General features: G+C 44.6%; 1 protein-coding gene across 1 annotated transcript in view; it reads right to left on the reverse strand.

Moving 5' to 3' along the window:
• The window catches only part of LOC309599482 (ceramide synthase 4-like), a gene marked incomplete at both ends in the record, with an annotated part of 33190 nt that extends 20868 nt beyond the window's left edge, over nt 1–12322 (reverse strand). Inside the window, 4 exon segments of the mRNA XM_082330980.1 lie at nt 2135–2308; nt 3348–3393; nt 12206–12301; nt 12304–12322. Of these exon segments, the coding sequence (XP_082187106.1) occupies nt 2135–2308; nt 3348–3393; nt 12206–12301; nt 12304–12322 (335 nt within the window).
• Nucleotides 12323–13725: the final 1403 nt, after the last annotated feature.

Below are 13725 nucleotides of genomic sequence, written 5' to 3' on the forward strand. Positions count from 1 at the left end.
CACAATGGGCTTGTGATATTATCTTTTTTTAAGGGTGTGACAAGAAGCTTTTATGTAATGAAGTTTGTGAATCAAAACAGCTTTAAAGTTAATGAGTAGGACCAGGCCTGTGGAAACTCCCCCAGCTGAGGCAGTGCTTGGATGGGAAAGAAAAAAATCTTTTTACCTGGCCACCGGCATCTTAAAGCAGATGGAGAAGACATTTAGATTGAGTAGGAGCAGCGTGGCAGGAGGAAGGGGAATAAAGGGACAGAGTCAGAGAAGCATGGAATTGATGCTGAAAGGGACCTCTGGAGGTCTTCCAGCCCACCTCTGCGGCTCAGGCAGGGCCAGCTACAGCAGGCTGTGGAGGGCTGTGTCCAGCTGGGTTTCGAGCATCTCCACAGATGGAGACTCCACTCCCCCTCTGGGGAACCTGTTCCAACATTTGACCACCCTCACAGTAAAAAAGCATTTTCTTATGCTCAGATGGAGCACCATGCGTTTCCGTTTGTGCCCACTGCCTCTTGTCCTGTCACTAGGCACCACGGAGGAGAGTTTGGCTCCTTCTTCTTCCTCTTCATGTCTTGTACTGGGGAGCCCAGAACTGGACAGCCCTAGGCAATGCAGGACATCGGGGCTAATCTCCAGCTTCACACTGGAAGTGTGTCCAAGTCACCGACTGACAGTGCCTACCTGAAGGAGTCCTGTATCCAGCCATGTCTTGCAGATCAGCAAGGAAGAAATGCGAGTCACTTGTGTTTTAATGGTTACCTACAGTGCCTTGTTTCCCACGTCAGTGGAAGTAACAGAGACACCTATGTCCCCAGGAAAGTGCAGGATAAAATCCATGGCATTTATGGAATGCACATTAAACATATTGTTTACAAAGAAGAGATTTGGATTCCAATTTTGTATCATCATAAAATGATTATTTAAAGAATTATTCGTGCATCTGTGTTTACGTAAAAATACTGGCTATAATTTGGGTTTTTTTATTAAAAACATTCTCACAGCAGAGCTCTGAATCATTTCAATTTCTATAAACTTTTCCAAGCTGTCCTTGTATCACAGAGAATCTGGGGAAGAAAACATCTTTCCAGCCTACAGAGGTCTGCTTCCATTTTCTTGTGCAGCCACTTTTTAGAAAAAGATGACAAAAACATTTTAATTGTCTTTTTTCCCTCTTTCTAAGCTTAAAGCCACTGTAGATTTGACTAAACTATCTCAAAAGATTAGCTCTTCGATCAGCAACTAGGAATAGGGATTTTTCAATCCAGTGAAGACCACTTTGAAGAGTATTCAAAATCACGAAAGGGGACTTATTCCGAAGTCTTGACAATGGCTGACACTATGGCAAATATCAGTTATCCACCAGCAAATCATGCCGTGTTGCAGACCACACTATTGACTAAATGGCATAAAGCAACAGCACCAGCTCAGGACCTTTACGGAGCTCAATGAAGCCTGCAGGACTTCTAGCTATGCCTTTGCCATAATCCCCCAAATTTTCTGTGCTGAAGAGTAATATGCAAAACACTTAAAGGGCTCTGGCCAGAAAGAAGCAGGTACAAGTGTCTCTACATGGCACTCCCAAGGCAATGACACTCCTGAGCCCAGAGCAGTGGTCAGTGAGGCACACGTTCGTGTGGCTACGCAGTGCTGATTCTGAGGTCAGATAACTCAGCCCAATCTAATGCATCTTATTCAGGCTTGTCTGTCAGGTGTGATACCTCAGATCCCCATTACCCAAGATAAAGGAGACTTAACCGTATTTGGGTAGTCTAAACATCATTTCCACTGCACTCGACCCAGAAACAGCAAGTAATGTGCAACAGAACACAAAACAGCGTGTCTGCCTTCTAAAACACAAGCATAGACCTCATCTAGGGCCTACCTGTTTTAAGTGTAAGAAGTCACATTGCTTAGAATTAGACCTTAAGGGTAGCGTTTTTGTTCTATATTCAACACACTTATTTTGCCAGCACACAGGGCTGGAAAGAAAGAGCTGAAAAATGTAGCCCAGAAGACGTTATGACTTGGAGTTTCTGTGGACCTCTTCAGTCATACATTGGCATGGACAATAAAGCCAGCTTTTGGACTCAAACAGCTGGTATTATCCCTAAATAACCCCAAACAGTACTAAATAACTTACCTTTCAAAGGCACATCGAATGACAACCAAGGTTAAAGCAAAAGGGATACTGAGCAGGAGATCACGAGGCTGAGGGTAATGCACGTCTTCAGACTCTTGCATGTCCTCCCAGGTGATTCCTGGGGGCAGCCAGAACTCGTGCTGCCACAGCCACTCGTTCAGAGAGCGTGCCATCCTGGAAAGAAGAGAGACCAAAATAAACTGAGGACAGCCTCGCACACAGCAAACCTGTCAGCGCAAGCCAGTGAAGCAGAGGAAGGATTACACCCTCGCTGAGGTTGCGTCTGGCTGTGAAAGCAGAAGAGGTGTGGAACACATCAGTGCCCAGGGAACTGATAACCGGCTTGCAGATTTTTATCGGGCGCTCGGTGACTGCTGACTCCTGGCACAGAACCAAAAAAGGGCGAAAATGGAGATAAGTGCCTCAGAATTCAACAGAACATTACTGTCATTCTCAGCAAAATGTATCGGAAAGTTTTAAGCTTAATACTGCAGCTTCTCAGGTTCATAGGTTCCTTTGCACAGGACTGACAGCTTGGTATCACAGGGATGTGGCAAGTCTGCTCCAGGGCTGGCTGCCAGCTGTCCTTTTATATGTACATATCCTTATTTTTTGGTCTTTGATATTTTGCATTTATTTGTTTCTATTTACACATTGTAATTCCACGGTGCGCATGTGTGCGTGTATGCATTATAATCGATATTATACTGAGACTTCACCTTAAAAAAAAAAAAAAGAAAAGAAAAAAAGATCTATCTTCTGCTTTCAATGATTAAGGAAAGTACTTCCAGGTAAGAATTTTTGTGCTAAGTGGTAAGCTGGATTCTTAATGTAATTTTAAAGACCACGCCTGAAGGTGGGATTTACCTACATGATCAGAATTCAGCAGCATAAAAGACAGCGGAATGGGTGTAACAAAGCATTAACATGAAAATACTGTTGCTAGATAATTCTAGCTCATACACAAATATGAGCCGCGCTGCCCTCCAATACAGGCTGCTCATTCGAGCTGGTAACAACAAATATCCCAAACCCAAGCTCTGAACAGCAGTCAAACAGACCCTGCGCAGGCCCAGGCTAAGGGAAGGGGAAGCGTGGGAATGAGATGCCCACTGACATCATCCGAGCAGCACACGGGAAATGCCATCTTACGAAACCAAGGGAAAAAGCATATAATTTAAGTGTCTGACCCGAGTATCATAAAGCATCTCACCCAGCGGAGGCCCAAACCCTGGCCCATTTGTTGCAAGGAGAACTGCCTAACAAATCAAAAATGAATCATACATTTGATTTTGAAGATATCTTTAATTCAGAAGTAGTTTCTTTGTTAGTTAAACTGAAGATCTGCCTTATTCCAGAATTTTGCAGAGTCTGAGGGATATTGTCTGAATCATAACGTCTTTTCTTGATTTGGACATTATTATTCATCTCAGTGTGTCTTTTGATCTGAGTACAACAGGGAAGAACAGGACCCTATTTCTGCAAATTTGACTGTCATTTCTCCTGGAGCATGCACAGCCAATTCAGTACGATGACAAATATATGTGTAACTGATACCAAGTGGATGCAAACTTTCTGACCGTTTAAGATCTACAAATCAGGAAAACACTTTCCCCTTTTCCCCAAAGAAAAAGGAAAACCATCTTACTAAAAATGCATTCTTCTCCTCCTCCCTGCATTCCCTGATCTCAGCTTTTGATACCAAAACCCACAACACAAAAATACCTCCTAAAAATCAAGACCCTGATATACTGCAGAACTGCAAACAAAAGCAGTGGCAGTAAGGCTAATATCCAACTTCACTAGCACCAAAAAGAACATCCAGGTCTTTTACCAGCTTTCAGTTTGACAATAATCACAGTATTTTCTGTCTGGTGCAGCTTCTGGGACTCTGGAAACTGCGGTTTTGCTCCCACGTCCAGGCTGTTCTCCATTCCTTCTGCTAGCTCTCCTTCCAGTGCAATGGCTGGACAAAAGTCATTGGCACATAAAATGAAGATAAACAGAATTTTTCTTCAAATTCTGTTTTAAGAGCCTGACAATCAAGATGCAACAGTGTTTAAGTTGCCTGCCAAATCTCAAGGCTCTACAACTCTCTGGGGACTAGAGTATAACCTAACTTCCCCCATCAAGGCTGTTTCAACGTGGGAACATCTGCTGCCCGCTCTCTGTCCCCTTCTCCTCTGGCAGGGCTGTAGGATCCTTTAGCGCTGGTTCCCTCTCCATCTTGCCTTTGGTGATTCAGCAAGGGCACCTGAAGCCAGGACCATGGGAGAGCGGTAACAGGGCTCGTTTTGCATTAAAAAGAGAGAAGCTAGCTGAAGCACACATACATACATGCTAGAGAAAGCTTTTCAGACTACTCAATAAACATGCTACTCATAAAACCAGTAGAGCTCCAGGACAGGCTGGCTACCGTGCTGAACCTCAGAGCCTCGTCGAACCACGTTTTCAGGACATCCCCGAGTCTCCTGTAGACTGTGTGAACACAGGTTTCTGCACAAAACTCTACCGTTATAGAGCAGAAAGTGTCTATGTAGAAGCAAACTGTATGAGTATGGGCTTAGCCTACGATGAATTCAACATGCTCTCACTATGAAGAGTGGTGACAGTGTTCCAGAACAGCTTGTGCACTTCAGATAAGTACTGGATACCAGCTTAGAAAAGTCAGGTAACCTAAGTGAGGCGTCTGAATTACAAAGAGCTTCACAAGGCATGCAAGACACCAACCTCAAAAGTGTTGGCAAACTTTCTCAGCTGTTAAAAATCTCAGCTCTAGTCAGTAAAAGCATGAGGACATCAGGGACACCTAGGAGAACGATAGAGAGAAGTGACGCTTGCTCCCTGCCTCAGCTCCTCAGAAAACCCTTCTTCAGTACCGCAGGCTTATCCCGCAGCGCAGAGGCGCCGGCGCACTGGGGAAAGCTGCCACGGTAGTCAGCTTTGCAATTACACAGCCAAGGATTCTCCCTTCAGAACTCTACGTATCTGGCAGCAACACAAAACGATGAAACACGCTTGGTAGAGGACAGCAGCTGAACTCTCTGTGGCGAGTATGTAAAAGAAGTCTTCCACTTTGCTTAGGGGGAATATTCTTAGATTCAAAGTGCTAAGGAAGTAAACAGTCATTATCTAATCTACTCTCATGTGCAAACTATATATAGTCAGGATCACCTTCCTGGAAGATTTCTTTATCTCTGCAGCTAGCTTTACACATTGCAAAAATATAGAAACGAGTACAGTATTTATCTTTTGCAATTTACACAGGCCAAGTTCCCAAGTCGAAGCAGCTGGAAAGCTGAAGACAACGGTGTGTCTAAAATGCCCTTTGAGGACCCACAGAAAAGCATAAATGGGCCCACTTCTTTCTCAAAAGTCCTTCATGCCTCTCAGAGCACCCTGTGTTATTAGTTGTAGCTTTGTAATAGTATACAGCTCTGAATACCAGGGTACCAGAGAGGCAGCCTCTCACACAAAGAAGAGTTTGGTAAGAACAAAGGAAAACCAACGCTGCACAACACTCTCCCATACCTGACACTAAACAGATCAGCATTAGGATTACACAAACAGTGAGCAAAATAGTAAATGCTGGAAAAACAGCATTAAGTTTGTCATAGAATATACATGTTGAGCATGAAATCAGGAACAGCGAAGTATCACAGCTATGCCATGGGGTCAGGGAGGACAAGGCTGCGGCACTCGCCGAGCCCATACTGTGACACGATCGGGCACTCACTATCTAACCCAGCAAAGCTCCTTTAAGTTGACACAGCCAGAAGGTCTTGAAGCAACTGGCCTTGCTGCAGCCCAGCAGCCCTGTCCATTATATTTACTTTGTTAAATCTTGCCTTTCCTGATTTTTTTTTTTTTTTAATAAACTTGTTGGTTTTATCTGAATCCTTAGAGTTACAAAGGTCTCTGCTGTCAGGCTGCCCTAGGCTGCTCCGAGGAAGGCAGAAATTGCTGTGCAATGTCCCAATATTGGCACGCTGCAGCAGAGAGCAGCACTGCAGGGCTCCCTGAACCCTCAGCCACAGATGCTTAACCCCCTTAGGCACATATTTATATACAGTTTCACTTTCAAAGCAGAACTGTTTGAGAAGAAGCACGGAATCTAGCTAGAAAGGTTACTCCGTGTCTCACAGGTAAATGGCTAAGCAGGTTTACCCAGAAAATGTAACTGCTGCTTACACCTTCAAAGAGTTTTTCTGCTGCTTCATGTACAGCATCTATTCCCAAGCTAAACATTAATATATAGGTACATGAATAGTCATGTAAATTTACACAGGTGAATGCAGGAGATAAGGGTGGAGGAGAAACAGAGGGAAAAGACTTACGAGCCTTTGTAAAAAAACTGGGCAACCACCCTCTCACGCTGAAGAGGACGAGGTGCAGGTATCCGCCCCGCAGCTTACAGCTACGGCGCTACGCTGGACATTATCGCATGAGCCACTGCCCACTGCTTATACTGGTAAGGTGATACAAACATCCGTCATAAAAGAAAAGATTATACTGGTGTTTCCAATTTGCTTTTAAAACAAGAAAAAGATCCATAATTTTTTTTTTTAAAAAGCTTATCCTGGAGTTTTTAATTTGCCTTTTGACTAACCAATATTTCTTCCCCCAAGCCCTGCCTTAAGCTTAGCACAGCAGACCCTGGTAACACTGATGTGATGGTAATTTTGGTCTTTGCTGTAGGAATTCTGAACCCAAGAGCACAGAACTTACAGCTTCTTTCCAAATTCCAACATACAGCTTGCTAATTGTTTCCTCCTCCTTTCTGCCTCAGGAAGCCATTAATTTTAGGACTGGCCAAGACTTCACTGGGCCACTTTCAGCTTTTTGCTATGACAGGCAACACTAATCCCTTCAATCAGGGTACCAAACCATATTAGAGGCATCTCAATGTTTTTACATCAATTGCTCATAGTAGAAAGCTGTTCCTAAACCCTCTGGTGGGTACAAAATAACCACAATAAAGAATTTAAATGCCATTTGCTTTTGCATTAACACTGGGTGCGCTGGTTTTGGCTGGGATAAAGTTAATTTTCTCTGTAGTAGCTAGTATGGGGCTATGTTTTGGATTTGTGCTGGAAACAAGTGTTGATAACACAGGGATGTTTTAGTTATAGCTGAGCAGGGCTTACACAGAGTCAAGGCCTTTTCTGCTTCTCACCCCACCCCACCAGCGAGGAGGCTGGGGGGCACAAGGAGCTGGGAGGGGACACAGCTGGGACAGCTGACCCCAACTGACCCAAGGGCTATCCCACACCATATGGCGTCATGCTCAGCATGTAGAGCTGAGGGAAGAACAAGGAAAGGGGGGACATTCGGAGTAACGGCATTTGTCTTCCCAAATAACCATTACACATGACGGAGCTCTGCTTTCCTGGGGATGGCTGAACACCTGCCTGCCAATGGGAAGTACTGAATGAATTCCTTGCTTTGCTGGCACGCACGGCTTTTGCTTTCCCTATTAAACTGTCTTTATCTCAACCCACGAGTTTTCTCACTTTCACTCTTCCAATTCTCTCCCCCATCCCACCGGGGGGGCAGTGAGTGAGCGGCTGCGTGGGGCTTAGGTGCTGGCTGGGGTCAAACCATGCCAGTCCTTTTTGGTGCCCAACGTGGGGCTTGAAGGGTTTGAGATAATGACAGATTTGATTGGAATGTGCTAGATTGAATTTATAGCTGTTATTGCTGTTTAGCTGTTAATTGACAGGCTTCTGTGCTTGCCATGGGGCTTGCTTGCCTTACTGTATGTTAGAGTCTCGTGCTCGTTAGGGGCTGCTTTTTGCTTTTGCTGCCTGCTGTGCTGCTGATAGTCTTACTCTGCTGTGCCTGGGAACAGCTGGATAACAGCAATGGCCGTGCGCCTAGGCTGGCAGATGGCCAGGGCATCGCTGCTGTCTCTGTGCTGCTGTACTGGACAGGCTGGAACTCCAGTGTGAACTTGAGTTGAAGGGACTGTGACCACGTGGGAGCAGGACACCCTGAGGCGTCTGTGGCCATGAATAAGTTCACACCAGAGCAGGTACATCTTGAAACGTCTGTGGCCATGGTTATGTCTGTGCCGCAGCAGGTATACCTCTTGAAGGGATTGTGGCCCAAGGATAAGTCCATGCTGGAGAAGGTACACCTCGAAGCATCTGTGGCTGTGGATAAGTCCACACTGCAGCAGGTACACCCTGAAGCATCAGTGGCTGTGCATGAGGTCATGCTGGAGCACCTCAAAGCATCTGTGGCTGTGGATAAGTCCACACTGCGGCAGGTACACCCTGAAGCATCCATGGCTGTGCATGAAGTCATGCTGGAGCACTTCAAAGCATGTGGCCATGGACAAGCCCACGACAGAGCAGGTACACCCCTGGAGGGACTGCAGCCATGGGTAAGGCCATGTTGGAGCAGGTTTACTTCTGAAGGGACTGTGGCTGTGGGTAAGGCCACGCTGGAGCAGGTCTATCTCTGAAGGCATTGTGGCCCATGGAGAAGGCCACGCTGGAACAGGTGCACCTCAAAGCGACTGTGGCTGTGGTAAGTCTATGCCGCAGCAGGTACACCCCTGGAGAGACTGTGGCTCATAGATGAGGCTCCACTTGGATCAGGTAAAGCCCTAAGGGACTGCAGTCTGTGGATAAGTCCAAGCTGGAGCCAAGAAAAGGAGAGGAGTCCATTGCAGTGTTAAACCCTATAACCTGGCCCAAAGGGACCAGGGGTGGAGACTGTAATGGAAATACCTTTAAATTGTTGTAATCCATGATCTGAGTTGCCTATTATAGGAATTATCATAGCAGGAACCACCTGAACCAATGGAGGACAAGCCTTACAAGAAGCAGTGCAAGTGCAGCAGTGACCTGACCGGAGCTGGCTTTGGTGCCCAATAACTCCACGCAACACACCACCGCTCCTGTCCTGAGCGACCACCATCACAGATGGAGCCCAAAGTCATGGACTAAATGAACTCAATGGACATTTTGTGGACATTTGTGGACATTTTAAAGACATTTTATAGGGGTGGTCCATAGACTAAGGGAATGATAGCTGTGTATTGTATCAAAGGATGGGATGGGGGGTGAGGTTAATGGGGTTGTAGTGGATGGTGTGGGACCTGTTCAGCTTGGTTGCTGGCTGGGGTTAAACCACAACACTGGGTTTCACCACAAACAAGTTGTTATTACTGTTTATAGAACAATACTTTTCTCTCATAGTTCATTGTCTAGGCTAAACAAGTCCACTGCTTCTAATCCTCTCTACATTGCATGTAGCTAATACAGCTAGCTATAGCCAGAGGAATGGAAATCCTTTCTTTGCACATTCCTCTGTTTCTGAACAGGATTTCTGAGAGATGTGTCTAGCATTAACATCTCCATTTCTTAATACAAATTTCTGCTGTTAGTCCCCAAATATGCATATTGTGCTATTCAAGGTCACCTCATTCCTCTTACTCTGGCTACAAAGGCCTTCCAGTTCTTGATTATACCAGAGACGGTCCATTGTCTGCAGGTGGTTTATACAGGTTTGTGGGTGAACAATGCCACAGGTACAAACATCCCCGAAGTGGCTCTGGGCCAAGCCGTTTAGGTCTGCCAAGTGGTACTAGCTGAAGTGCAGCATCATGCTAATGACATTGCTGCCAGAACCTGCACAGGTATTCCTGCAGAAGACTTCCTGGTATAGCCAGTTTTCCAAGGACTTAATTAACCACCGGCAGCACAGTACCGCCACAGGGGAAATTGTTAGCTCATGTGGAAGCACACCACCGTAAGGATGCAGTTACGTTGCTTCTTCATTCCAGGTGCTTTATTTTTGACATGGGGCTATGGCTGAAATAATGACAATCAAAAAAGCCTCTTAAATCTTGATATGCTGGAGGTCAAAATGGTGAGGCTTGTCCTATCTTTCTGAGAAGCAGCTGGGGTCAAGAAACAGAGTCCTCTGCATATTTATACAGGTCCCCTGTTATTCCAAATGGGAAAAGCCATTGTATTCTAGTCCTACTCTGGTCCATACTTCCTGAATTTGGGTTACCACTGCATATTATGCATTTGAACCTTTAACTAATTAGAAAACTAAGTAACCAGAAGTCAATTATTCAAGAATTCCATGGGTAAATTCTCTCCTGATAGCTCTTCTAGGCAGTTTTTTACCTTTTTGATACTTCCCATAATCCTGATGTCTTCCATGTTAACTAAAACTACCTGCTACAGCTGCACAAGACAAGGTACAAGTTCAGACATGAAGTTTACTGCACCTCTCTTATGCAGAAATAAATAATTTTAACAAAGAAAGCTCAGATTAACAAGACATAGGCTATCTTTTGAACACCCATATTATATTTAATCTCTTAATCTCAGTCTCCAGGTGTTTTTTTTTCTTTTTTTTTTTCTTTTTTTTTTTTTTTGGTAAAACGTTCACACTGAAGATCACAATACTGGGATTATAGTTGCTGGGATAATTTTTTCTTAATGTATTTTTTCTAACATTTTTTCATACATTTTTTCTAACATATATGAAGTATTGTCACTAAAGATTTGGTAAAATTTACAGATAAAAAAATCTTTGCTCCAAAATTCTTAATTACATGTACCATTATTTTCAGCACGCTGAGACGGAGATTACCTAGTTCCAGTCTCCTGCCTGAAGGGAATACATTAACCTTTTCAAATTTCACTTCACCTTTGATATGTTCATTTCCATTTCCTCATCCCTGTTAGCTATCATACCTGCTTTCTGATATAGCCTTAGCTGTAACAACATTTCCTTTGCCTGAGATCCCTCTCTTGTCCTATCCCTCTGTTGGCTCTTCACTGTTTTAAGGCTTTTCTTATTATCAAGCAAATTTAACCACGGATGGACAGTGTCCGAGGGACTCAGCTGAAATTTATCAGTTAAGAAAAATGCCTTTCTAAGAATGTCCTCCCATGGCAAAAAAAAAAAAAAAAAAAAAAAAAAAAAAAAATCCAAATCTTTCCTTATAGTTCCAGTCCATGAACCACCTGTTGACCTTCATTCTCTTGGCATGCCTTCTCCTCACTCTCTTTGTCAAAGTAACTTTCCTACAATCTCCCCCTCCCCCCATCTCCATTTCTTTGAACTTCTTTTGGAGATTATTATAAGCCTGCTTGCTCTGGCCATAACTGATGCAGAATCTCCAATCACATGGACGGATTCTGGTATGAACCTTGGGTACGAATCTCTTTTCACCTGCAGTTAATTCTACTTTATTTCTCCTCTGTTCCCCAGCTTTCTCATCTCTTTTTCTTGTGATTCTGAACACCCTTGTCTTTTCCCTAAACCTGCAACTTCTGGCAGAATCTCCCCTTTGCTTTCGCATGAAATAAAACTGTTTTTCAACTCTGACCAGTAGTGAAAGGAACAAAATCACAATCTCTTTCCCTTTGTAAACATCAACACTATGGTCCCCAGGCTCACTCTCCTCATCCAGACTTTGTTCTCTGCATCCTCTTCTTTGGAAGCTGGCTGAAAATTAGAAATTATTTGTGCAGCCTTGTTCCTGCACCACTGACCAGTTATCCTCAGCTTCCTGGCTTTCAGATGTTCTCCTCACTTATATCTACCAGCTGACATTTCCTATCAAATTATTTCATGCCTGCTGCCCACCCACGAATAAATTCATTTTGCAATTCTTCATCTTTTTCAAGGAACTTTTCACTATTTGTTTACTTCCACTACTAGTCCAACACAAGCTTGATTCTTCACTCCTAACTTTAAAAGCAGAAAGGCAAAATTCACCTCCACAACTCCAACATCTCTTTTCAGCCCACTGAGAGAACGGGGTTGCTCTGCCTTGGTTCCTACACTCTCCAGTTTTTCACCAACATTAGCCCTATATCATACTTTGGTGCAGGCTGGCATGACCTGCCCTGTTCAAAGGCCACAGTTTTCACATACACTCTCTTTTGGGAGACCTCTGTCCCAGAAAAAGCATAAAATGCCCAAACAATCGTTAGAAGCCGCAAATAGAAGTCCAGCAAGCAGACAAACTTGCTTACCTAGCTCTCCAGTGAATATCTTCCTTACCCAGCATAAATCACTCACTCACTTCCATACCTTGTGCTCCGCTTGCCAGCTCCTTCGTTGCTAGGCTGCTCCGACTGTCGAGTGTTTGGCTCCCAAGCCGACTGCCAGGTATGACCCACAGGACAAGTTCAGGCTGATGTCACTCATCCACGTCAGAATGCAAATCAGACAGCTCTTCTCACTTGATCATCCCTCATTGAGGGGGATGAGTACAACTCCGTGGTTTTGCTCAGTAAAAAACAAGTACTGGTTTAACCAGTTAAAAACAAGGCCAGAAAAGGCACTGAGTACCTCCAGCTTCACCATGGTGAAGGTACTCAGAGCAGTGGGCCCAAATTTTTCTCAGCCTTCCTCTTGCTGCAAATGTACTTACAGAAGCCCTTCTGGTTGCCCTTCACATCCCCCGCTCCAGCTGAGCTTTGGCTTTCCTACCTCCATTCTTGTACGCTCAGGTAACTCTTCTATATTCCTTCTGGCCATCCACCCATACTTCCACCTTCCTGATACTTCCATTCTGTGTTTGAGCTCAATCAACAGTTCCATGTTCATCCCTGCTGGCCTCCTACCATTTTTGTTTGCCTTCTTGTACGTTGGGATGGACTACACTTGTGCTTGGAGGGGGATGTCCTGGAAGATCAACCAGCTACCTGGGCCCCTTTGCCTGCCAGGACAGTCTCCCATGAGATCCTGCCAAGCAGATCCCTGAACAGGCCAAAACCTACCCTCCTGAAATTTAAGAAAAACCCAAGAACTTACATGCACATTTTGAAATACCACGGCTGTTTCTGCTGTATTCTTCCTCCAGGAAGCTGGAAATGCTTCCCTACTAAGGCTGAAGAAACCCGGGTTGAACTGCACCCGTTGTCAAACTAGTCTCAAAAATCACCGAATGGTTTGGGTTGGAAGGGACCTTACAGATCATCTGGTTCCAACCCGCCTGCCATGGGTGGGGACACCTTCCACTAGACCAGGTTGCTCAAAGCCCCATTCAACCTGGCCTTGAACACTTCCAGCGATAGGGCATCCACAACTTCTCTGGGCAACCTGTTCCAGTGTCTCACCACCCTCATAGTGAAAAATTTCTTCCTTATATCTAATCTAAATTTGTCAGGCATGATTTGCCCTTAGTGAAGCCATGTTGGCTGTCATCAGTCACCTTCTTGTTTTCCATGTGCCTAACATAGTTTCCAGGAGGATCTGCTCCATGATCTTGCCAGGCACAGAGGTGAGACTTCCTGGCCTGTAGTTCCCCAGGTATTCCTTTTTTCCTTTTTTAAAAATGGGGGTCATGTTTCCCCTTTTCCAGTCAGTGGGAACTTCACCGGACTGCCATGACTTCTCAAATATGATGGATAGTGGCTTAGCAACTTCATTCGCCAGTTCCCTCAGGACCCACGGATGCATCTCATCAGGTGATAAAATAAAGTGCTGTGTTAAGTTACCAGTGTAAAAAGCAGCAGAGACAAAAGCTGAAGACCTTTGCAGGCTTTGTCTGGCACTTACCCCATGGCTGTATTATTAAATGAAGTAACATTCCTTTATTACTTCCA

The sequence above is a fragment of the Platalea leucorodia genome (genome assembly GCF_965183815.1).
Source record: "Platalea leucorodia genome assembly, chromosome: 21".
Taxonomy (NCBI): domain Eukaryota; kingdom Metazoa; phylum Chordata; class Aves; order Pelecaniformes; family Threskiornithidae; genus Platalea; species Platalea leucorodia.